Below are 25,044 nucleotides of genomic sequence, written 5' to 3' on the forward strand. Positions count from 1 at the left end.
AATTTGATTGGTCGTGATGACGTAAAATGGAGTAATATTTTGTCCGAGTACTGCTAAATGACAAAAAGGCAATTTGTGTTCTGCAGTGTTCGAGTATATAATCCAATTGAAATAAAATAAAGATTTTTGAGTTTGTAGAAAAAAATAATTTCTGAAGTTTATCGCCATTGATGCATTGTCTTTTACACCACCTTATTAATCACATTACATTACTTCTTCGTGCCTGTTGTTTGTGTCCTTTATGACATCCCTAAAAAACAGTAAGCTTCTTATTCGGAAAGATTTTCAATTTTGTTTTACTGCCAAACACAGAGATAGACAAAAATTATGATCTCACTCAGGACTCTACGTGCACATGCGATAGGCTCAAATTCAGAGCCAAAGTACTGCTAAACTACAGGTTCGTTTTCCGATTCGTGTTCAAAATATAATGTTCAATTGAAATTACGTTGTTCCTCGATCATAATCTGATGCTTGTAGACAGACAGACGGACAGACAGACAGACAAAGTGAACCAAATGCTTAACCCCGCTTTTCACTTTGCGTGCGTGGTCTAAAAAATACCAAACAGTCAACAAAGTGGGTGAATATCTATTATTTTTAAATATTACCAAACACAATTGAATATTTTGCCTGCAGTTATGAAGATAAATGAGGATCCGTTGTTTTGAAACATTTCAGAATGATATTTAATACAGGATGAATATCAATGAGAGAATTCAATAAGACAACACAAAACAACCGATGGGACTCCAATCGGCAAATATTGCTATTTCGAGCAGAATTGTGCTGTATGAATCACAGCCAGTTTATGCATGTGATTCGAGGCTTGAATTCACCACCGTTTGCTTGGGCAGCTGCAGGCCAATCCCTCACCTCCCCCTTGCCATTAGCAGAGGCCTCCGTTGGCTTAAAGCTGAGCGGCATCGTATCACGAGACGCCTTACTGGCGGTAATAATCGGCCGCTGCCCAAGTCGGTTTCTGCCTTGGGAGGGGTGACAGGAAGCCGGTCGCATCATGCTGTGCCACTGCACAGGCCAGATGGCGCATCTGCGCTTCTGGAAGGCCAATGACTATGTAAGAGAGGCCGTAACGAGATGACCCCATGGCCCAGAGGTCTCTGAGTGAGCAGTCGCTCTTGTGGGCCTTGGCGTGAAATCCATTATGGAGGCCAGACTGTGAGCATGCTATGTACGAAAGCCTATTGTGCAGGGCATGGTTACAATTAAGAAGTTGCCTGTGCTGCTGTGAGGGATTCTGGGCCTCGAAGAGAAGGCCTGTAGGCTCTTGCTAGGATCGCTCTCGTAATGACTAATAGACGTGTCATAATTAATTTGCTTAAGATTGTAATGCCATTTCACCTTGACCCTCACTCAACCCCATTTCAGCTTCTTGTCTGTTTGTAAGAGCACAAATACCCTTCCTTTTATTTCCCTTTCGAGTTCTGTTGAAATTTCTTTCTTGTTTGAGAAAGTTTTTTGATTTCAGTAATTATGCAAGAAATGTAAATTAGGAAGATGTTAAAAATGCAAACAAAAGATAGTTAATTTGCCATTGTCAGCTTTGCATTGTGACAGAAAATTTGTTTGGTGAGGCCTTCGATCTGTTCTTGAAAAATAAAAAAAGAAATACTTCTTGGCTCTTCAACAAAGAGACGACCCAACACAGGTAACTTGATAGCAAACCATTTTCCTTCCGTCGAAAAGCACGCCATGCATGTCTGGCACCCAAGGTACAAAGCTTTCACGGGGAGTTTTGTGAAGGTGGGTGCAGACCTGCTCAAACTGATCATTTATAAATCGCCATGTCATGGGTTATGTAGGGTTGAGTTGTTTGGCAATTAGACTGCCACGATTGCCTGTAATGACACTTTATAAATTGCGCATGAAAAAGTCTGGCATATGCCACCAATATGATAACATCATATTATTCGAGGAAATTGCACAACCAGTTGAGAAAACCCGAATCGAGTAAATTACTTGGGTTTATATAATCCAAATGTGATGTTATTCATCTGATTGCCATTAAGGGTTGACAGTTGAGAGTATGCAGCTCCTTAAATAGCGTGTTGCTAGATCTTCAGCATCAATACAGGCCAAACAGCATTTTCTCATGTTGTGAACAAGTCTTCTGATATGTTGAAGGACTTGGCACTTCATTTCGGAGAAGCATCTGCCAACTCGTCCAAAGCTGTATGGGAGTTTGTCAACAATTAATTGCTGCATACAGATTGATTTGTTCTGCTGGGGATTGGTGTTGAGATGTGGCAAGTCACAGAGGGGTTTGGACGTCATTGATTTCGACGAATCCTTTCACGAAAGCATCACAGGTTGAATGTGCGTTGAATTGACTCTTATCGTCGATGACATGCAAAGGGGGCTGAAGTACTTCCCAGTAGAATACGGCAGTAAAATGTTCCAGGATAATGATTAGCTCAGTGCTTTCACATGCAGTTATGCCATTCATTACGATTGGTGGTCTTCTACGGTGTGCTTGCCATGTTCTGTTTGTGCTGCTGTGGGACATGCCTCTCCAGAACCTTCTGCTGCAATTTATAAGTCCAGGTTGAAATTCAAATTTTTGAGAAAACATTACCCCACCTGTCCTGGATCGACCACATCCAATCTTGCAACCACGTCATTCCTTCCACACCATGCTTTGCCATCTGTATAAACATTTTAACCTCCACCGCTGAAGGTGGAAGGAGGTTATGTTTTCACCCCTGTCTGTCTGTTTGTTACTTACGAAATCTAAAGATTTCGTAAGTATATTGATGACTTCCATCATCTGTTTATGTGTGTGTTTGTTTGTAGGCACGATAACTCGAGAGCGGAAGAAGCTACCAATGTCAAATTACACCACGTGATTCAGGAGTGTGATGGCTACTGCTGATTAGATTTTGGTCAAAATCGGTCAAAGGTCAAGGTCACAGTGGGGTCAAACATTTGATTTTTGATGGTTTGGTACAGAATCATCGTAGAAACTTCTGGTTTGCGTCACTACCTTCTCCAGAGACAGCTTTTATTCGACAAGGTCAGAGGTCAAGTTGACGATTTCGTAAGTACCAGTCTATGACTGCTTGTTACTTACGAAATCTAAAGATTTCGTAATTGTATTGATCACTTCCGTCCTCTGTTTGTGTGTTTGTGTGTGTTTGTGTGTCTGTGTGTTTGTTTGTAGGCATGATAACTCGAGAACGGAAGAAGCTACAAATGTCAAATTGCACCACGTGATTCAGGAGGGTGATAGCGGGCGCTGATTAGATTTTGGTCAAAATCGGTCAAAGGTCAAGGTCACAGTGAGGTCAAACATCCAAAAAAAGTTGTAACCCGAGAACGGAAAGAGCTACCAATGTCAAATTACACCACGTGATTCAGGAGGGTGATGGCGGGCGCTGATTAGATTTTGGTCAAAATCGGTCAAAGGTCAAGGTCACAGTGAGGTCAAACATCCAAAAAAAAGTTGTAACCCGAGAACGGAAAGAGCTACCAATGTCAAATTACACCACGTGATTCAGGAGGGTGATGGCGGGCGCTGATTAGATTTTGGTCAAAATCGGTCAAAGGTCAAGGTCACAGTGAGGTCAAACATCCAAAAAAAAGTTGTAACCCGAGAACGGAAAGAGCTACCAATGTCAAATTACACCACGTGATTCAGGAGGGTGATGGCTAGTGCTGATTAGATTTTGGCCAAAGGTCAAGGTCACAGTGAGGTCAAACATTCGATTTTTGATGGTTTTTGTACAGAATCATCGTAGAAACTTGTGGTTTGCGTCGCTACCTTCTCCAGAGACAGCTTTTATTAGACAAGGTCAGAGGTCAAGTTGACGATTTCGTAAGTACCAATCTATGACTGCTTGTTCGATTTTGTAAGTATATTGATGACTTCCGTCCTCTGTTTGTGTGTTTGTTTGTGTGTGTGTGTTTGTGTGTTTGTTTTTAGGCACGATAACTCGAGAACGGAAGAAGCTACCAATGTCAAATTACACCACGTGATTCAGGAGGGTGATGGCTAGTGCTGGTTAGATTTTGGTCAAAATCGGTCAAAGGTCAAGGTCACAGTGAGGTCAAACATTCGATTTTTCATGGTTTGGTACAGAATCATCGTAGAAAATTCTGGTTTGCGTCGCTACCTTCTCGAGAGACAGCTTTTATTAGACAAGGTCAGAGGTCAAGTTGACGATTTCGTAAGTACCAGTCGATGACTGCTTGTTACTTACGAAATCTAAAGATTTCGGAAGTATATTGATGACTTCCGTCCTCTGTGTGTGTGTTTGTGTGTTTGTGTGTAGGCACGAAAACTCGATAACACGATAACGGAAGAAGCGACCAATGTCAAATTAGATTAGATTTTGGTCTAATTAGATTTTGGTTAGATTTTGATTTTAGATTAGATTTTGATTTTGGTTAGATTTTAGATTTTGATTAGATTTTGGTCAAAATCGGTCAAGGTGACAATGAGGTCAAAAATTCTATTTTTGATGGTTTGGTTCCGATAACTCGAGAACGGAAGAAGCTACCAATGTCAAATTACACCACGCGATTCAGGAGCTTGATGGCTAGCGCTGATTCGATTTTGGTCAAAATCGGTCAAAGGTCAAGGTCACAGTGAGGTGAAACATCCAAAAAATGATAACTCGAGAATGGAAGAAGTTACCAATGTCAAATTACACCACGTGATTCAGGAGGGTGATGGCTCATGCTGATTAGATTTTGGTCAAAATGGGTCAAAGTTCAAGGTCACAGTGAGGTCAAATATTCGATTTTTGATGGTTTGGTACAGATAACTCGAGAACGGAAGAAGCTACCAATGTCAAATTACACCACGTGATTCAGGAGGGTGATGGCTTGTGCTGATTAGATTTTGGTCAAAATCGGTCAAAGGTCAAGGTCACAATGAGGTCAAACATCGAAAACATGACAACTCGAGAACGGAAGAAGCTACCAATGTCAAATAACACCATGTGATTCAGGAGGGTGATTGCTAGCGCTGATTTGATTTTGGTCAAAATTGGTCAAAGGTCAAGGTCACAGTGAGGTCAAACATAATTCCGTAAATTCATGTGGAGAAATGGAGTATTTTTGCTTCGGTCGATGTTACGAGTTCGTTTTAACTTCTATTTTTATTTTGTCTTCGGTTTTTGCTATCGCTTAGGACGCTTAAAACTCGGTTGTCGAAATTCTGGTAAAAATCGGATGTTTTGGAGACGTTTTAAGATTGTATAAAAAATATTTCACTCGCCGCGTCACGGCTCGTCATGTGGTGCAGCGCTCGAGCAGAGGGGTCGTTGAGTCACGTAAAGGTTTTGCGTGTGCGCGCTGATGGTGTTTTCGATAAAGATGGTGTTTAAAAGTCATTTTTTATCCCAATAAAAGTTATCATCGCATGCCTGACTCGCTAACCCATCAGATTATGTAAAGATTGTTGGTGGATGGCCGAATATTACGGTTTTGTGACTTTAATAAAATAATATTAAATAATTGCATGGAGAAATGGAGATTTTTGCTTCTGTCGACGTTACGATTTTTGATGGGGTGGTACAGAATCGTCGTATAAACTTCTGGTTTGCGTCGCTACCTTCTCCAGAGACAGCTTTTATTAGACAAGGTTAGAGGTCAAGTTGACGATTTCGTAAGTACCAGTCTATGACTGCTTGTTTGTTTGTTTGTTTGTGTGCAGGATATCTCAAAAAGTTGTGTACGGATCCGGATGAAATTTTGTGGACAGGTTCGGTGTGTGACAAGGAAGAACTGATTAGATTTTGGTGGAGATCTGTATCCGGATCAGACTACGAGAATTTTTAAAGTGATTTTTCACCTTTGAGAGATTGGGATAAAAACTATATGTAGTACGATATCTCAAAAACTTGTGGATGGATTTGGATGAAACTTGGTGGACAGGTTGGGTGTGTGGCAAGGACGAATTGATTCGATTTTGGTGAAGATCTGAATCCAGATCTGGATACGAGAATTATTTAATTTTTAAAGTGATTCTTCACCATTGAGAGATGCGGCTAAAAATGATATATTTATTGGGCTTGATATGTTCTCTTGGATCAGGCATTACACGGTGGAGGTATGCGCTCTATCGGTGCCCTTCTAGTATGATGTGTTACCATGCAAAGCAGCAACATGAAGTCGATTACAGACTGTTTTATTCGGGATGTTGTTGCGCCCCTTCTGGCAAAGCTGTTTGTTTAAAGCCTGTCTTTGAGACTTCTGTTGATGGAAATAAATCTGTCATCAAAACCATTAGTAATTCTTCATCATTCAGAGGAGGGTGTGTCTTGAGTCTGGTTGTCCATTGTCTATTGATTAATGGCTGCCTTTATAAACATAGATGCTTGCGTGCATCCATTACCTTTGAGAATTCCAGTGGTCCCTTGTCATTTCATCTTGTTGCAGTGATCATCCACCTTGCAGTATAATCGGTCATCTTCAAAATGGCTTAGGTGATCCTTCATTGCCTTTATATCGTGTATTTTCAAGGCATGACATGTCATCCTCTTGTTGGAGTAACACACCTACTTTCAGGCTCGCATTTCCATGACATTAAACCAATGGCATGAGACATTATTAGAGGACTGTTATTATTTTGCATCTGATGACCACACAACACTCGGTATAAGATGACCACATGTTCACAGCATATTGCTTTGTAGTGGTATCTAACATGGGAGCATTTGATTGGGAATATCTCAACCTTTTACACACGGTGTATGAGAGGAAAGGGCATGATGACACAACAGGACATCAATCATGTGGCACAAGATTCACAACTTTGTATTCTTACATGTTTAATGCTCAGTTGCACTCTGACCACCAAGTTATCAAGACAGCATTCAATGTCATTACCTCCTCCCCCCACCACCCCCCTTCCCCCATGTGTGGAGTGCAAAGCAGGCTTAATCAATTGATTCACGCTGTTTCTCAGGCTATGATCAAGGAGCTATTTAATTTCGATTTAATTTTATATTTGGAACACGATAGAACACCAATCAGAACATGAAGCGGAACACAAACCTGCAGTTTATCAGTGCTATGGTTCTGAATTTGGCAACTTCAGGAAAAAAAAAATTAAAGTGGTATAAAAGATCCAGAAATAAAGGTGGTGTAAAAGATCCAGAAAAAAGGTGGTGTAAAAGATCCAGAAAAAAAGGTGGTGTAAAAGATCCAGAAAAAAAGGTGGTGTAAAAGATCCAGAAAAAAAATGGTGGTGTAAAAGATCCAGAAAAAAGGTGGTGTAAAAGATGGTGTTTCCAATGCATAAATGGCTGGAAAACCTCTGATTCAATGTTTTTTTTTTTTTTTTTTTTTTTCTCCATCCTTTAAAACATTTATTTTGTTTCAAATGAGTTTACAGTATTTGAACAATGTAGAACACAAATCGCCTTGTTTGCACTTCCAAACCCTCAGTTTAGCAGCATTTCAGAAAAAAAGAATTATGCCGTCTCTTCCAATCAAATTTGCCATGTGCTCTGAGGGTGGAAGAACAGTGAGATTTCGAGAAAATGGCAGTGCCTCATGATGTAAAGACAGTGCTAACTTCGACCAAAAAAATCAGTTTGTTTTGTGCATCTTTTTCTCAAACATCATTCATAAATAGTCAGTTTCTCTGAGAAGAGTTGGCAGAAGGTTTGGAATTGTGCAAATGCATGGATAATCTGCGATGGCGACTAAAACTAATCTCATTGCAGCATTGTCAACTCTGGACTGTTTCGTTTGACCCATTTGGCTTTGTATTGTTGCCATCCGCGACTGTTATTCGAAGTTCATGAACAAAGCTAATGTAGATCATGCTCGGAAACACAAAGCAAGAGTTGAAAAGACCCTTCCCATCCCCTTTTTCTCCCGACAGCATGGCATAAGATGTTCTATGTACTCTCTTGGTCAAATAATGCAATCGTAAACCCTTCTTTATCAAGTGTTTGTGCCACGCATATGCAAACATACACTACTTTGGATGTGTATTTGTCCTGATCATGCATGCATAGAGAGGAGAGAGATATTTTTTTCTTCTCTCTCTGCCTGTCTGGCAGTCAAAACTAATTAAAAATCATTCCAAACATGAAACTTAATGTTTTTAATGGTGTCATAACGTATGTAAACAATGGGCATGATTAACTAATATAATGTGTTAAATAAGGTGGTGTAAAAGATGCTGTATCAATTGCGGTAAACTTTCCAATTTTTTTTTTAACATCCTTTAAAATATTTATTTTATTTCAATTTAATTGTATACTTGAACACTGTAGAACACAAATCGCCTTCTTGGCACTTTCAAAACACTTCTGTTTGGCATACCTGGATAAATTATTATGCCATTTTACTTCATCTTGAACAATCAAATTTTTCACTCGTAAACCCGGCCCATGTTCTTGTTTCTCAAGACTGTGGGGTAAGGTGTTCTATGAACTTTAGTTTTTATTAGGAGGAGTCATTGACATATTATTAACACAACGTAGGGGGTAGGGGAGAATAGGATTGGCTGAGGAGGGAAAGGGGGGGGGGGGGGGGCAGGGGGATCTGCGTTGCTTAAAAAAATTTAAGAAAAGGAAGAGAAGGGGAGTTGCGGGGGGGGGGGGTGAGCAATTTATATTGAAAATGAATGTGTAGAACATGGCAAAGGATAAGGTGGATGTTGGCAATTCTTCCATTCCTGGGATGAAAACATGTTGATTGACATCATAAATTGTTCAGGATTCAATAAATAATAATTTGTTTTGCCGGTGTTCTGACTTGTGGCATAGCTGTGCCACAGATGCAGTAGATTAGGGGAGTTATTTAAAATTTGATCAGAGTCCTACTTTTACGAAAGATAAATGGCTTTCAACGTCTCATGGTCTGACAGGAAGTTGTTTTTTGACATGAAGGGTTACATTTTTTTGACATAAGGAGACAATTGACAATTCAACATTGTTTAAATGGGATCTAAAACTAGGGCTGTAAAATTATGAGGTCAGCAAGCATCTTGTCCAATCATCTTGTCCAATGCTGAGCTGCTGTTGCATGTCAAATTCTGCATTTTTTTTCTTTGAGCGTTTCTACCCTTTCTTGACTCTTATCCCCTCCTCTCCAAAAGTTTAACAACATCACCATTGACATGAATATATATGTGATCCAGTGGATTTCAGACATTACGAGGTGCATCCAAAAACTTCTCAGAATGGGACACAACAGTCCAAGTAGGCAGATTTATTTTTCTAAAATTAAGGAAATATATTTTATATTATAATTATATATTCTTATGCGGTACCCTTGAAAACTTTTTTGAAATTTCTCAGACTATTATGAAGATATTATTTCCCAAATTTGTTGAGCACCCCACTCAATCAACCATGTCATTGCCTTGACCTAACTGCCTCTGGTTCTTCAATGCTTGAACCTAAAGAAAGTGATACACTTTAATCACAGGTTGAGAGATCTTTAGATGACAAAACATTTATTCATTCATTACATAATCAGCTTTCTTCTAATATTGGAATATCCTGTGATTCCATGCATATCTTGAGATTGTTTGGAATGTGTGAAATTTTCTGAATCGTGCCTTAACAGCATGGATTGTATTTTTTTTTCAACCACTACAAATGACCGTGACATGTACAGTTAGGCAGAAGGCATGCTAAGTGGGGAATTTGCCCCAAGGAGTCGAGCGCGTTGTAACACAGACAACGTGGCACGTTTGTGTCTGGAGACTTTCAAGTGCTGATGTCAGCCTTGCGAGATTTATTTTCTTTAAGTTCAAATTCATATTAATTCCAAAAGTGTGATCTTAAATCTTTCGTCTTCTTAACGCAGAATGAAAGGCTTTTTGGATTTGTTGATTTGTAAGCTAACACACAATCTCTACGTACAAAAGGCAATCGTGTGCTTTGAAACGTCTGAAGTGATCTGTTCCTTGGAGACTCTACAGTAAGTTACATGCATCAAGCCGAGATGTTAACAGATCCCTCTTCCTCCATTTCTATTTCTTGTGTTCCTATTGGCTAATAAATTCTCCTTGCTAGTAAATTTGTGTTCTTATTTACATCAAATTTATTTAAGATAAGTAAATTAAGGAAGGAATGACCATCTACGTTTCATGGTTTACGTTTCTACGTAAACTTTTGCAAACCCTCACGACCAATGCACAGTCCCATATGTGTGGTTTTCTGCTTCCTGCGAAAATGTATTTCTTTCCACGACCATTTTTGTACTGACAATTTGGAAGCATTGTTTTTCATCTTGTACAACCAACCCGCACCCAACACAAACTTCAACCTGTCCAACCAGTGAGGCTTGTTCAACCACTCCCCACTACATTGAAGTCGACGTCTCCACCACTTTGCCCTAAGCTAGGAAGCTGACTGCCAGCCCACAGTGATTTAGTTTTTCCCTGTCCCCCTTGGCATTTTGTTAAATCCATTAAAATCTATAGGTTACATGTGCATAATTATTCTGAATAGCAAGTCATGTACTTTCCCCAAAATAACCTGATAATCTTTCAAGTTAATTTCAATTAAAATCAACTACCAAAAGTGTTTGCATTTCTGAAACATTACTACTACTATTTTTAACATCTGCAATTATTCCCATTTCCTGATGGGGTTGGTCAGGGAATGTTTATGGCCAGGGAATGCCGGTCCTCCAGCTTAACATCCCCCCCACCGACATGGCACACACTGATGCACCACCTGATGCCTCTACCATCAGGTAGAGTACATAACAAATACCAGGGTAACAACTTGTAGCTGAGTTCCAATTCAAACCAAGGCTACATAGCTCAAAGAGAAGTGCATATCCCTTAGGCTATCCTGCCAGCCCTGTTTGCATTCATGAAACAAATTCCCATATTTTATGCAATAATTTGATGCTATTAAAATGATGAGAAGAATTTATATGTTAACAGATCCCTCTTCAGATTATATGGAATCGTGTACATAGCCATCCAATTTATCATAAAACATACTCATTTGTTTTGTATACAAAGGCAAGGCTCGTGTAAGAGCTAGAACACTAAATGTATCAGGATGCAACAGAAAAAAAAGGAACAATAAAGAGAGAGAGGGGGACACCAACAGTGGGATTGAAAGACAAAATAGAGGGAGACAGAGAAATTATGGATATGGGGAGGAATAGGGGAGGACACATGGGGTGGACAAGATGGATACAGAAGCAAACTCCCAGGAAGGAAAAACTAGAAATTTGGAAGGAAGTGTGCTTGGCGTGGGGGAGAGGTTAACGGGGGTAGAAAATTTGGTTTTGGATTGGGGACGATCTGAGATGGTGGTGAACAGCTGGCTTGAAGACCTGGAGGAAAGAATGGGATTGAAGAGAACGTGGAAGTTGGTTCCACAGGCTGGAAAAAAAGGAATGAATGAGTGAAGGTGTGCAGTGAATCTGGATTGTGGGAGTTTCACTAGCAGGGGGTTGATGGTGGACTGTGTGCACTCTGCAGAAACCTGTGAGGGAGAAAGCACGGAAAGAGCAGAGGGAACGATTCCAGAAAGGAGGCGGGAGAAGACAGAGAGACCACCGACCTGTCTGTGATGGGAAATTGAGAGACCCATAGATTCAGCTTCATTGTGGGAGATTCCATTAATCTGGAAGGCTTTGGTTTCCACGGAGTCCAGCTGAGTAAGATGTGAGGCAGGGGAGGCAGTCCAGAGGGGAGAGCTGTACTCCATCAAGCTGTGGATGAAGGCCTTGTCAGTGGATAGGTATTCAGGTGTGCCAAGGAAGGACTTTGTATGATGGAGGATGCACAGTTGGTGACTGGTTTTGTAGACCAACTTCGAAATGTGGTTTGTCCTAGAATCATGGCTGAGAGTGAGACCCAGGAGTTTGAATGACGAAGCTTCCTCAACAAGATTCTTGAGAAAGTAGATAGGATAGTTTGCCAGACAGTCCTTTTGGAGAGACAGATAGTGAGATTGTGAGATCTGTCTTGATTGGAAGACATATTCCAAGTGTTTGACCAGGTTGTGATTTTTTTTTTTTCAAGGTCTGAACAAGAGGGAAGTGACTGCAGCCCACCTATCTGAAGGATGAGGGATGTCAAGGCAGAGGGTGGAGTCATCAGCAAATAGATAAAGAGGATTTCCCAGAGAGTCAGAGAGATCACTGATGAAGATCAGGAATAAGACTGGGCCCAGAACAATGCCTTGGGGGCACTCCAGCCTTGATAGTGAGAAAAGATGAAAGGATGATCTATTGAGTGCCACATGTTGGTTATGAGAGTAGAGGAAGTCAGTAAGCCATGAGTGGAGTTGGTTTTAGATGCCATATGCAGAGTTTGGAGAGTAAGGCAGGATGCCAAAGTCTATCAAAAGCATGAGATATTGTTGCGAATCTGGAAGCCATGAGCACTCCACATACAGGTCCTATAGAACAGTTTTATCGGTAAGTGTGCATTTTTAGTTAGGGTCCCGTCCCGTGTCTAATGGGTAATTAAATGTACATGCGCTGCGAAGTTACTTTGATAGTCAGGGTTTTCTTTTATTTTTACACCACCAACATCGTCTACAACAACGCCAGCATCACCCTCACCTTCACCTCACTTCCTCTGGCCGACGTCATGGTGGGCAGAGTTCAAGGAGGAGCCTCACGGCGGCCCTCAACCAATCAGCGTGCTACGAGTGAGTGGCCGCCGCTCAGCCAATCAGACCCCGCAACGGTGAGAAAGACGGTCCACGTGACGTCACCACACCCCCGGGCCAATCGACGGACTTGCCGCTCGTTTTGGCCAGTGACAGGGCGACGAGCGATTCTGCGCGCCAAAACCGTCCAGTGAGGGAGAGCGGGGAGGGCGGAGGCCTTCCCCCCCCCCCCCCGGGACAGGGTGAATAAGTTTGCGGCTTGAGAGATCCTTCCTCGACAAGAACCGTAAGGGTTGCGTGCCGTGTCTGTCGGTGAACAAGGAGAGAGAAACTGGCGAGAAAACCAGAAAAAAAAACCAGAAAAATAGCTTGAGAGATCCTTCCTCGACAAGAACCGCAAGGGTTGCGTGCCGTGTCTGTCGGTCAACAAGGAGAGAGAAACTGGCGACACAAGTGGTTGTCGCGTTCGCCTCACACGCGAAAGGTCCGAGTCCTGTCACCCCGCCAGCTCAACGTACCCGCACGAGGCGGACAGGTCCGAGGAAGGCTCTGGTCTTCAGTTTGCCTTTCCCTCCGAGCTGGAGGCCTCAATCAAGGCTGTGGCCACCGGTTCTTCGGTGTATGTGTTTGTGTGTTTGTGGCACCAATCTATTAAGTAAAACTGCATAAGTCCTTGTACATAAATTGCTATTCCTTCAGTATTCTGTTAACTCTGCCTTCTTGCGTGCTCCCCTGCCCCATTATAAATAAATACATTTGTTAAATGTATCAGTTTGTTGCTGTGTTTCTTCCATTGGCTTAGCGTGACGCGTGTTGGTGAATTATAAAGGCTGTTGCCGCTGTAAATGTACATTCAGACCGATGGAACTTCGCCAACTGTCCGCTCGGGTTGCGCACGGGTCGGGCACGCTAACGGCTCGACTCGTACGAGGGCCGTCGAGGGTGAATTTCCCCGGTAGTTTGGACGACGTGGGTATTTAGGTAAATTGAAATTGGCAATCGACACTACCCCACATGGTCGACCCATTGGCGATCTTCGGTCCGATAAGGGACCCGTCGGCTCTGGAGTAGTCCGGGGTGACGACCTATAAATTCCGGGTGTTCGGTGGAGTCGACTCTGCAGCTCCATCTAGCGGTCGTGCTCGTCGCCGATACCCGGCCCGCAACAATATGTCCAGTGTGACATCCCTGATATCATGTCTGACATTGAGGGACTCCATCCATTCTTTGCTTGAATTGGCCTATTTGGCAGACCATATGATCACATAGATCATAAAGTGAATGCTGGTTTTGATCTTTAATACTGTGCTGATTTTTCTTTTACCTCACAAGACCCTTGAAATGTATGTAAAATTTACACTGATGTCCACTAATGGTATTGTCATAAATGTTGTAAGCTTCTCCATTAAACTAAGACAATGGCATTGAGGACTTTTTCAAAATTATCCCCATATCCAAGACTTTGGCCCCAATTTTCATTTAACAAAGCACGATATCCAAGACTTTTTCAAAAATTTTAACAGCCTAACCAGATTCAATAAATGAATCGTATTCCTCACAAAAAATGAAATGACTTGAACATTAAAACAACCTCTTGAACAAGTTCAGTCCCTCAAACATTTGGGCCTCACCATCAGCTATGATAATATCAATGTGGGCCTTCAAAACTATCTGCTGACTAGGCATCCTTTATTGGGCTCAGTCTTTATCGTACTCCAATGCACTAGTCTCTGAGCTGTTAGATTCAATAATTTTTTAATTGATTCTTCCCCATTGAGAGTGAGGGCCAAACACGATATAGAGCACGATTTCTCAAAATGTTGTGGACGGATTCAGACGAAACGTCATGGACAGGTTGGGCGTGTGACATAGATCGAAGAATCGAGTTGATTTTTGTGACGATCCAAATCCGGATCCGAGAATTTTTTTAATTTTTGAAGTGATTCTTCACCAGTTAGCGATGGGGCAAAAATTACACACAGTATAGCATGTTATTTCAAAAAGTTGTGTATGAGTTATGACAAAGCGAGGTGGATGAGTTGGTAAGGTGACAAGAACAAGTGATTAGATTTTGATGCAGCTGCAGATCGAGATCAGGCCTATGAGTGGGATACAAAATGTAAACTGTTCAGTCTGGCGGAGGTATGTGCTCTACCGGGTGCCGTACTCGTCCCGCCTGTGAAACAAACTTCCACATTCTCTTCAATATCATTCTTCCCTCCAGGTCTTCACGACTGCTGTTCATAACCATCTGAGATCAGCCCCCATCAAAAACCTTGTTCTTTCTATACTTGTCAAATCAACACCTCCCCAACTAAAAAAACGTTTTTTTTTTTCCTGTTTTATTTCTGTATCCATCAAATCCACCCCCCTGCATTCTCCACTGCCCATCACCCTTACCTGCATCCCTTGTTGTCTGTCCCTATTTATTTTGTCCCTTGGCCCTGCTGTTGACATTCTCCCCTTCTCTTTCTGCCGTTCCTTTTGTTATGTTGTGGCCTGATCCATTCTGTTCAAGCTCTTCCACGAGACTAGACTGCATGCAAAAAAACACAAACATTGGGCTTTATTTATCATAGAGTATGACACTGTAGGTTGTAACAGCTTTTCCCGTTTTCTCTTTTATAATTTGAAGGTTCTGTTTCACCGAGACACTGACAGTTCCTCCTGCAGTATGTTTTTACTCTATGTTAAGAGGCCACCTGATTTATTTATATTCCATGCAGATGGTGCACAGGGGTATCACAATTACCTTTGAGATATCTAACCTTGGTTTAATTCTGACTTAAAATCTGTACTAACCTGTTCATAGTCAAGTGTCGGTGACTGAACAGTCACCCCCACCGGATCCTCCTGGTGAGGAGAGTGAATGGATGTGAACACCCAGCAGGACTAAAAACAAAACCTCTCAAAGGGTGGAGGACCTTCTTGTGAGCCAACGGCCATCCATATGTCATGCCCATATGTGTATGCGGATGTCCTCCTGCAGTGGGTTATCTTTCCTAGGGGGTTGGTGGTAGGAAATGCAGTCTGGCCACCATAAAAACACTTCACTCCACCAAAACACATTAAGTAGTGTGTGGCAGGGTGGTGCTGAGGTGTCATCCACAAGACGGCGGTCTCCTCGGCTTAACCTGAGGTGGTCCCTTCAGGTGGGTGCCTGAAATGTCCTATCCCAAAGAGATGGGGATTGGCCAGACATGTTCTTGGGGGATGGCAAGACGGAGGCCTCTGGAGTACCGGCAGAAAGTGGATAGAGCGACGCGCTGTGGCGCATGCTCCGCATGTATGTATGTATGTAATTCTGACCCAAATATAAACTGTTGGAACAGTGCTTCAAAGGCAGGGAGTTGCATCAGAAAGAGTGCCGTCCCTCGAATGGAAGTTAAGCTAGGGATCCATCAGGTAGTATTGTTGCGGAAATGGGCCCTTAGTGGGTTATTAAATATAGGATCAGCCCAGATCCCCCCCCCCCTTTAATGCATGTTTAGCCAGGTTGTTCGGTAATTAGACATTACATGTGTAACAGGCTGTCCAGTGTTCATACAGTGGTGGTGTACCGAGAGGCACCTTGCTTCTTTTTCTTTCCCCCCTTCTAACTAGCCCCGCCCAGCACTCTGAGAGTGTCGGTCGCCGAGACGTGTCGGCAGCCGATTGGTGGAGAGCGGCTGTGGACTCGAGGGATGGACCAATCACGTATCCCCGGAGGCGTCCCAGAAAAGTGAGCCCCAAGAAGCAAGAGAGTAACTGCCTGAATGTCGAGTCGCGATCTGCTGTATAAGGGACGGCTGTGTCTGTCTGCAATCTGCTTTGTGAAAAAAGCAAGAGGAACTGCATGAGGTCTGTCTGTATTCTGCTGGATAAGAGGCTGCTGGTGTCGGTCGGCGATCTGCTTCGAGAGGGACGGCTGTGTGAGTCTACAATCTGCTTCGTGGAAAAGGCCCGCCCCGAAAGACAAGGGGAACGGCTAGTGTGAGTCAGCGATCGGCTTTGTAGAGAGTGGTTTTGGCTGGCTGTTCCTCCTCGGCCATGATTCCCAAGACCCCGATTTGGCCTAGTCTGGTGAACAGGCCAGGCCTGGATTTGTATACTGGACCTTGTGAGAAATCAGCTGGAACACACCATAGATCTTCCTATCATGTGCCGTCGACCTTTCGGGTGCTGGACGCGCCAAGGCTGCATGCACGAGCGGTGCCGGGAGAAGGAGTACGAGCGCCATCTTGCCACGCGGCGTGCTCGAGCTTGGGCGCGCGAATCCGTTGACATCGGCTTCTCACGAGCCGCATTCGTTCCTTCGACACTTCCTCTCGTCCATGAGGCATCACCAAGTACTCCGTGTCTTGTCTGCATGTTGTCTAAAGTTTATTTCGCTGGGGCTCCCTTCGAAACCCGCATCTGTAGCTCCCCAGTTAAGAGCGGGTTATAGATTAATTAAAACATTGTCGTGAATGTTTTGCTTGTGTCGTGTTTCCCCGATGTGTCCCCAATAAATCTGGCTGATTCATATGAAAGTTGCTGCCTTGAGTTTATTCGTGCCATGCTGAGGAACAACCGCTCGATTTGTATATAGAACCAAAATGGTTACGGACTGGCAGACTTCACTCGGTCTCTGACAAACCCAGTCTGTAACCGGGGTCTATTTCCCCAACTGGCAAGGCACAGGTGTACTTTGGTATCGTGATCCGAGGCCTGTGCCAAATCAGCCGGCGTTATAACCCCTGAGACGGCGGTTCTGTTAAGTGATGCCGAATCTTCAACATTTGGCTGTCAAGAGTAGGGTGCGAATCCCTCCACCATCGAATCTTTAACAGTATTAGTTCCATCCTTCCATCCATTAGGACCCTACTCTATGCAGAGCGTTGGTGCTGCCGAAGCAGTCTCCTCGGCTAATGGGCACAATCCTGGACGGGTCGCCACTCCGACACAGGATACCAGCAAGCTGGCACTCATTTTGCCGACCTCGGAAGGATGACGGGCTGAGTCAACCCCACCTGGTATTAATTCAACAGCGGAGCCCAAGCCCACCACCCTAACCATTAAGCCAACACCAGGCATTTTCTTCGTTGGTGGATGTTAAAGATCCCATGGTGTCTTTTGACTTCCAGTAGGCATACAATCCTTATGAATCTGACCAAATTCCCAGAAATTCCTTTCTTCACCTACATGGAGCACTGCATCAGCTGCTCAGCTACACTCTATAGCAATGATCAAACCAGCAGCCACATACTGCAAATGTGGGAAGAATATGACTTATTTCTCTTCATTTGTGAAAAGTCAGAAGTGTTGTCCAAATCTATAACTTGTACCATGAATTCACAACTATATTAATCAGCTTCGCAATAATCCACCATGCTCTTCACTCCTGCATTCCTGACAGGTGTGAAGGTAACTTCAACTTACCCAGCATTTCTCAAAGTTGTTGTGTTGATGGTCAAGGCAGGGTCTTATATTTTTAATTCTAGTTGGTCTTCTTTTTCATTGATTTTTGGCCTTATGGAGGAGCTTGCTTGCCTATTGTAACACTTATAGGACAAGGTAAAATGTATACTTTTACACAAATTACAAGGAAATTTGTTGATAATGAACAAATTTACACAGTATATAGGATTTCTATCATGAGCTGTGTGCTCAGATTGGAATATCAATGGGCCAATGCAAATACAGCATCTTCACTCTCGTACTATTATGATTGCAATGCTGAAAAAACAAGGTACAGTCACCTTCGTGCCCAGGGCCGGATTTAGACATGTGGTGGCCCCTGGGCAGCCTTCAGTAGTGGAGGCCCACCCTACCTTAGAATACTAAAAAGGTGACAAGACATATTTACAGTCATCCATAAAGTATATTTTTCAAGAACAAAGAATCTGAACTTCTATATAAAATAGAGAATGAGATAAGATGAATATCTTATATCTGTTATAGATGAATATCTTGTATCTGTTCAACTAACTACCAACTACCATTCAGGCACTCACAAATACATTTTTCCTTACAATTTTTTTTTCATGAAATATGTGGAGGCCCCCTGGTTGTGGAGGTCCCTGGGCAACTGCCCAGCTTGCCCATGCCGAAATCCGGCCCTGTTTGTGCCTTTGGACAGTCTTCTTCAGAGGATAGAAAATTTCCATTGTTGCAGTAAATATTCAAATTAAAACCCAAGAGCTTAAAACGAAACTCCTAAGAGGTCTGAAAAGGTGACAAGACAGTTTGTATGGCCAATGTTGAATAAGACAATCATCTGTTCTTTTGTAGAAATAATATTAGCATCATCCAACTTCGAAGATTGAAATTCTCAAAATGTATAGTTGGAATTTATTTTCTTGGAATCATTGAAAAACCTTATGGCGTGTCTTTTATTTACAGGGCTCGAGGCTGGAGCCTAGAGGGCCAAAGGCTTCGCCGACCAGCACCATTGCGTCTCACGAGTGGCCTGGGGGTGCCAGTGGGCATCCCCACCCAGTGCTGGGCTCCGGTGGTGCTTCCAGTGATGACGAAGACTGTGTTGATGGAAGTGATAAACCCCTGGATGATGCTGAGGGTGTATGGAGTGCTGACATCGAGCAGAGCTTCCAGGAGGCTCTCGCCATATACCCGCCCTGTGGCCGTCGCAAGATCATTCTTTCTGATGAAGGAAAGATGTATGGTAAGTTACCTCGCCACATATTCCAGACAGGACAAAGGTGGGCTTACACCAACCAAACTTTACCAATTTTGTTGGACATGAAAGGTTTTTTTGTGTATTTGGTGGACATTCCTATTTTGTTGGACATAATTTTAAAATGAGTTTTTGTGTCATGTGAGACTAAGTTGACCAATGTATATGCTCCCACTGATCATGTGTCATGGAAAACTTGTGCATATTGTGTTTGACTGCAAAATATTTGTGCATTTGAGTAATCGGTAAACTCCACTGGCCATTAGGTAAAGTTCAGAGAACTCAGCAGATTTGTTAAATTAGGGGTCAGAGAACTCTTTCTCAAGTTTGCCAATTATGAAAGCTTTCTTGTGTGGAGCAAAGTTTCACACAAACCGAAGAAACATCTCTCAACATTGGCTTGGCAGGATTCAATTTTTATTGGTGAATGTCGATAAACGTCGATTTCAGATCACACTCACAGCCTGACGGAAAAGTTTTCCCATGGTTAATTGGCAAAATCTATACAAAGGAGACATAACAAAATGATGCTTCAGAACTTCTTGGAGTTCCATGTATATAAAATACAATGAGTGAAGCAGGTCCTGTATTTACATCTCTGCAAAAACTGCTGGCTCAAGAGAGGAGTATTAAATCAGTGCACAGTGCATGTGTGGGGTTCAAGTTGAGAAAGAGCGAACGCAGTTGTGTTTTTCGCATGTGGTTAAACGGCATTGTAATAACACCAAAAGTATTATGCACTGTAATAATTATGTGATCCTGAAAATTTAAATAAATTCGGAAAAATAAACTGGTTTTATCCATACAAATTATGAAAAAATATAATTTGAATTCTGTCAAGTTTATCTACACAAGATTTTGAATAGTGCATACCCAATAAAATTTAGAAATTTCCTGTCTTCATAACACTGTTGGTATCAACTCAGTTAATGTGCTGATCAGCTCGGTAGCTTCATCAGAACTTATCTTTCATTCCTCACATTCAATCTCGCTGAATTTTACTCATTCGTTGTTGTCCCATTCACTTTTGTGCCTTTCACAAAATGCAGGTATTGTGTGCTTCTTCCATTCAAATGGCTTAATGTCCTTAGGAATGACCTTGGCTTCAAAGTGTCTCTTGAAGTCAGAAATGATTTGAGATGCAAGGTTTCAGCAGATTAATGCAGTCTCGATGTAGACTGCTCTAAGTTTTGAATGAAGTAATCCATATTGTTATTACAAATGAAACATTATAATGTATCACTTTTGGTGAAAAGATATTGGTAACATATGACATGCATTTTGCTTTATTGAACTGAATATACCAGCAAGTCCCCTGTGCCCCACACAGGATTTTAAATGGGGCAGGGATGGAGAAGGCAAAAATACAAATGGTATCTTCTGTCATCGTGCTGGCAAGCTCAAAGCAACAATTCTTTGAAGCAATTTAAATGCTCTAATAGCAGCAAGGTGCCCCATTTGAAACTGTTTGGTCAATATATGTAGTTTTTTGATTCCTCGGGTCCGAAATAATAATTAGTATTGGTGTCAAAGCCAGTGGCTGACGACAAATCAATAGTAAGATATATATATGTATATGTATGTATCTAGAGAAACATGTGGAGTGTGACGAGCAATCCCCCGATCTCCATTTGACATAATCCTACACGAAAGCGTCACCTCCAACCCAGAGGCCTCTCAACTCTGTTAAACAGGCAAAGATTACATGGTCAACATCAGTTAAACATCAAACGGAGCTATCTATCTATCTCAGGGGTTCCTAACCTGTGGTACGCGTACCACAGGTGGTACATTAGGACTTTCTCGGTGGTACGCGGCAGTGTGTTTTTTTTTTTTTTTAAACGCAGTTTTTATTTTACTTCTCTCTCATGCAGCTTGTGCACAATAATTAAATTTATATCGAAAGCGGCTGTACATTGACAGCTGTTTGTTATCGGCCATTGTGCACAAGTCTTATTATTCGTTTTGTCTCTACACGCCACACTGTCATCATTGCTTATTGCTCGGCTTATTGTTACCGTTATCGTTCACCAGCATCATGTCAATGCGAAAATATTCGGAGTTATCTCAAGTTAGGCTTCACTTCCATCCAAAAAGGTGAATTAGAAGCTCCACAGTGTGTGATTTGTGGAAAAGTTCTTGGCAATCAATCTATGAAGCCAAGTCTATTGAAGCGCCATTTTGATTCTGTTCATCCTGAACACAGCGACAAGGACCATGATTTTTTTTCGTCGGAAGGAAAATGCCATGAAAAGAGCACGGCTTCGACGGCAGCGGCAGTTTTCAACAGCAGTCCACGGCAGCCGTAAAGGCATCCTACTTAGTTGCACTGCGAATTGCAGAACAGAAAAAACCTCACACCGTCGGTGAAAGCCTCATCCTTCCCACCACAAAGGATATCGTACGTCTCATGCTGGGAGAACAAAGCGCCAAGAAGCTCAATTCTCTTTCGTTGTCAAACAACACAGTTCAGAGGCGCATTGAAGAAATGTCAACCAATATTCATGACCAGGTGGTGGCAGAAATCAAGGCATCTCCATGCGGATTTTCTCTGCAATTGGATGAGTCAACTGACTTGGCAAATTGTGCCCAACTGTTAGCGTTCGTTCGGTACGTGCATAAAGCCAAGTTCAAGGATGAAATACTATTTTGCCGCCCGCTTAAAACCACAACGAAAGCAAAGGACATTTTCGAAGAGGTGTCTTCCGTCTTTGATCAAGTTGGGCTGTCATGGGTTGATCTGAAAGTCTGTACTACAGATGGTGCTCCAGCTATGTTGGGGTGCAGATCAGGTTTCCAAACGCTTGTGAAGGCAGTTGCTCCTGAAGTGCGCGGCCTACACTGTACGATCCACCGCCACGCCCTCACAGCCAAGGCGCTCCCCAAGCCATTGACTGACATTCTCTCAACCATGATCAAAATTGTGAACCATGTGAAATCCCAGGCTCTCAATTCGTGACTTTTCAAGAAACTTTGCGAGGATTTCGACTCCGACCATAACGTTCTCTTATTCCACACTGAGGTGAGATTGTTATCCCCTGGAAATATGGCGGAGCGCGTGTTTGAACTGCGAGCTGAGCTTCGTGAATTCTTCAAAAACGATGGAAAACCAAAGACTGTCGATTTTCGTCACTGCTTTGAACGACCCCGACTGGGCATTGCACCTGGCTTATTTGGTCGACATTTTTTCTCAGTTAAACGCCCTGAACAAATCTCTTCAGGGGACTGGCGTGACTATCATTGACTTCATAGACAAGGTCAAGGGATTTCAGGAAAAACTCTGTCTGTGGAAGACGAAAGTCAAAGCGGGAGTGGTGGTCATGTTTTCTTGCATGGCCGATATTCTTCAGAAGCGTGAAAAAATCCCCCAAGGGAGTTCATACAACTGGTAAAAGATCACCTCGCTTATTTGGATGAGGAATTAAATTCCTATTTTCCGGATCTCAAGGAACTGGATCTGAAAATGATTCGCAACCCATTTCGCATGAATGCATTGGATTTGCCACCTGGAACAGGACTGCAGGAAAGCTTGATTGATCTCCAGAACGACTCCACAGCCCGAGATCAGTTTGACGAGATGAATCTTGCGGACTTCTGGTGTGGAATGTTTGGGTCTTACCCTAAGCTAGCTGGCCTGACTGTTGATTCGCTCATAGTATTCCCATCTACATGGCTGTGTGAAGTTGGGTTCTCGTCAGTTGTTATTCTAAAAACAAAACAAAGATCCCTACTGGATGTTGAACATGATGTTCGGTGCGCTTTATCCAAAACAAAGCCTGACATCGACCTGCTTGTGAACAAGAAGCAGGCTCAACCATCCCATTGACTGACATTTTACACAATCAAATAGGTACTTACTGTATCATTCTTTTGTTCAGATCAGATTGTTCAATGTCATAGTTGTGAATTGTTAGTATTGTTTAACTCCCCATTGTCGTATCTGTATCACAAATAAACACTATTTTAGGCGAATTTTGGTACAGTGGTACTCGGTGGGACCATGAACATGTGAAATGGTACCCCAGTAAAAAATGGTTGGGAACCCCTGATCTATCTGGATTTCAGGCTTATTTGTCCTCATCACGATGATGGTATACCAATAAATATCTAACCAATGATAACCACATTTGTCGTTTATACATCAGTTGCACCCCCTGACTGTTATTGTGAGCATCGCCGTGGATTATGTATCACAGTAAAACCACACAATCCACACAGAACAACCATCTATCTGCCACCCACACGATTGTTCCCGCAAATGCAAACCATTCAACCAGAAGGCACATGATGTGATTTGCGGGTAAATCAAAATTTGTGGAGTGTGATGAGTACTCCCCCGATCTCCAATGGACATCGTTTTGATTAAACGGTGTCCTACACTAACAGATAAGTACATGGAAGGACGGACGGATCTTCTCCTTTTAGAAATAGATTGCAAAGATAATGTTGGATTGAACAAATCACCTTTGTAAATCAGATTTTTAAAAATTAGGTTCTGAAAATCATGAGCTCAGTGCTCAGATGCCAAACAATTGACAACCTGTTGTTTCGCTAAAAAGATTTATTGAATGTGAATATATATATATTTTTTCTTTCAATTTTATCGTCATGTGCAAAATATTTTACATTATCTTCTCTCATTTTTTTTTTCTTTCTTTGCACAAGAACAACAGTTTTATGGTTCAGTGGATCGTTCTGCTTTTATTCCACTGCTGCATCGGAGTCACTGCTTAACAAAGTGACTTCTACACAGCTGCCATGACTTATTTTGGCGAGACAGTTGTGATAACTCCAGTTTTTCTGATAAACTGGATTGTTCTCTCCATGTCATTCCGAACATCTGAAGGACAACAAATGTCATCAAGGTTGAAACAGTCCATGCTTGCCATGAACTGGTTTGACCTTGATGACTTGTCTTACCCTCAATGACTCACTTGATGCCAGATTATTTGACCTATTTACCCACTCTTCTGAGTCACCACTTGCCTGACCTTGGCAGGCGAGGACATTGCAAAGCCTTGTTGTTTGTGGCAATGCGTTGACAGCTTTGTAGAGTGCATGGCACGTTGCATGGCTCAACCTCAGGGGATATACTTAGCTGGCAGGTTTTGCAACAACGACTTGGGTTACTTGGTCAGCTGGTTGGCCTGTAGTAGAAACTTGCCACTACTACTCCCAGTGCCAAACAGTGAAGGCTTGTTGTGAAATACGTGCACAGCTTTGGTGATGTAAGCTTACGACGTGGTAGGATGGTCTAGTTTAGAAGTAACCTTACTGAAAGGCAACATCCACCTTTTATGACTTTGACATATCGCTGAGAAGATGGTGGTGGTTGGAATGCTGTAAGCATTCGAGGTTATAACTGTAGTTTATTTCAATATTGTGGTCTACCATTTGTAATGGTCCCCCTTCCATTTTGATTATTTTGGCTTGTTTGAAAAACTGGTAAGTGGTAACGAACTATATTTCTTTAAGGTGTGCAATGTAATGTAAGTTTCCTTATCCACTATTTACAAAAGCAAATACCTTGCTCAATTTTGATTGGTTGTGGGTTTGGGGAGCCAACCAAGAAAGAAAAAAGGAAAGTGACAGAATGGGATCGAAGTTATGGAAGAGCCAAATTAGAGAGATGTGGGCCAGGAGCTCGTGGTGCCCACTGTGCTTCCCCCCAGAACCAATTTTCATGGGTATCAACATTTGTATTAGGAACCATAGAACATGAAAAAAGATGTTCCCAAGAAAATAAAAAACTCATTTACACTCAATGAAATCAACCCGTTTCCATGGCAACACGTCGAAAATCGAAAAACG

General features: G+C 42.4%; 1 protein-coding gene across 7 annotated transcripts in view; it reads left to right on the forward strand.

Annotated features, from left to right (window-relative positions):
* The first annotated feature begins 942 nt into the window (after positions 1 to 942).
* Positions 943 to 25,044, forward strand: part of LOC147024542 (transcriptional enhancer factor TEF-1-like) — a 364,156-nt gene continuing 340,054 nt past the window's right edge. For 4 of the 7 annotated variants that reach the window (XM_085884571.1, XM_085884574.1, XM_085884570.1 and 1 more), the window contains exons 1-2: positions 944 to 1,078; positions 18,942 to 19,221. In XM_085884571.1, the coding sequence (XP_085740697.1) occupies positions 1,019 to 1,078; positions 18,942 to 19,221 (340 nt within the window). In that variant the 5' untranslated portion in view covers positions 944 to 1,018. Of the gene's footprint in view, positions 1,079 to 18,941; positions 19,222 to 25,044 lie in introns of all 7 variants that reach the window. The other 3 variants (XM_085884568.1, XM_085884569.1, XM_085884572.1) reach the window with 1 other exon arrangement.

This window comes from Eptatretus burgeri, chromosome 6 (genome assembly GCF_056783735.1).
Source record: "Eptatretus burgeri isolate ZD-2024b chromosome 6, Ebu_testis_v1, whole genome shotgun sequence".
Lineage (NCBI taxonomy): Eukaryota > Metazoa > Chordata > Myxini > Myxiniformes > Myxinidae > Eptatretus > Eptatretus burgeri.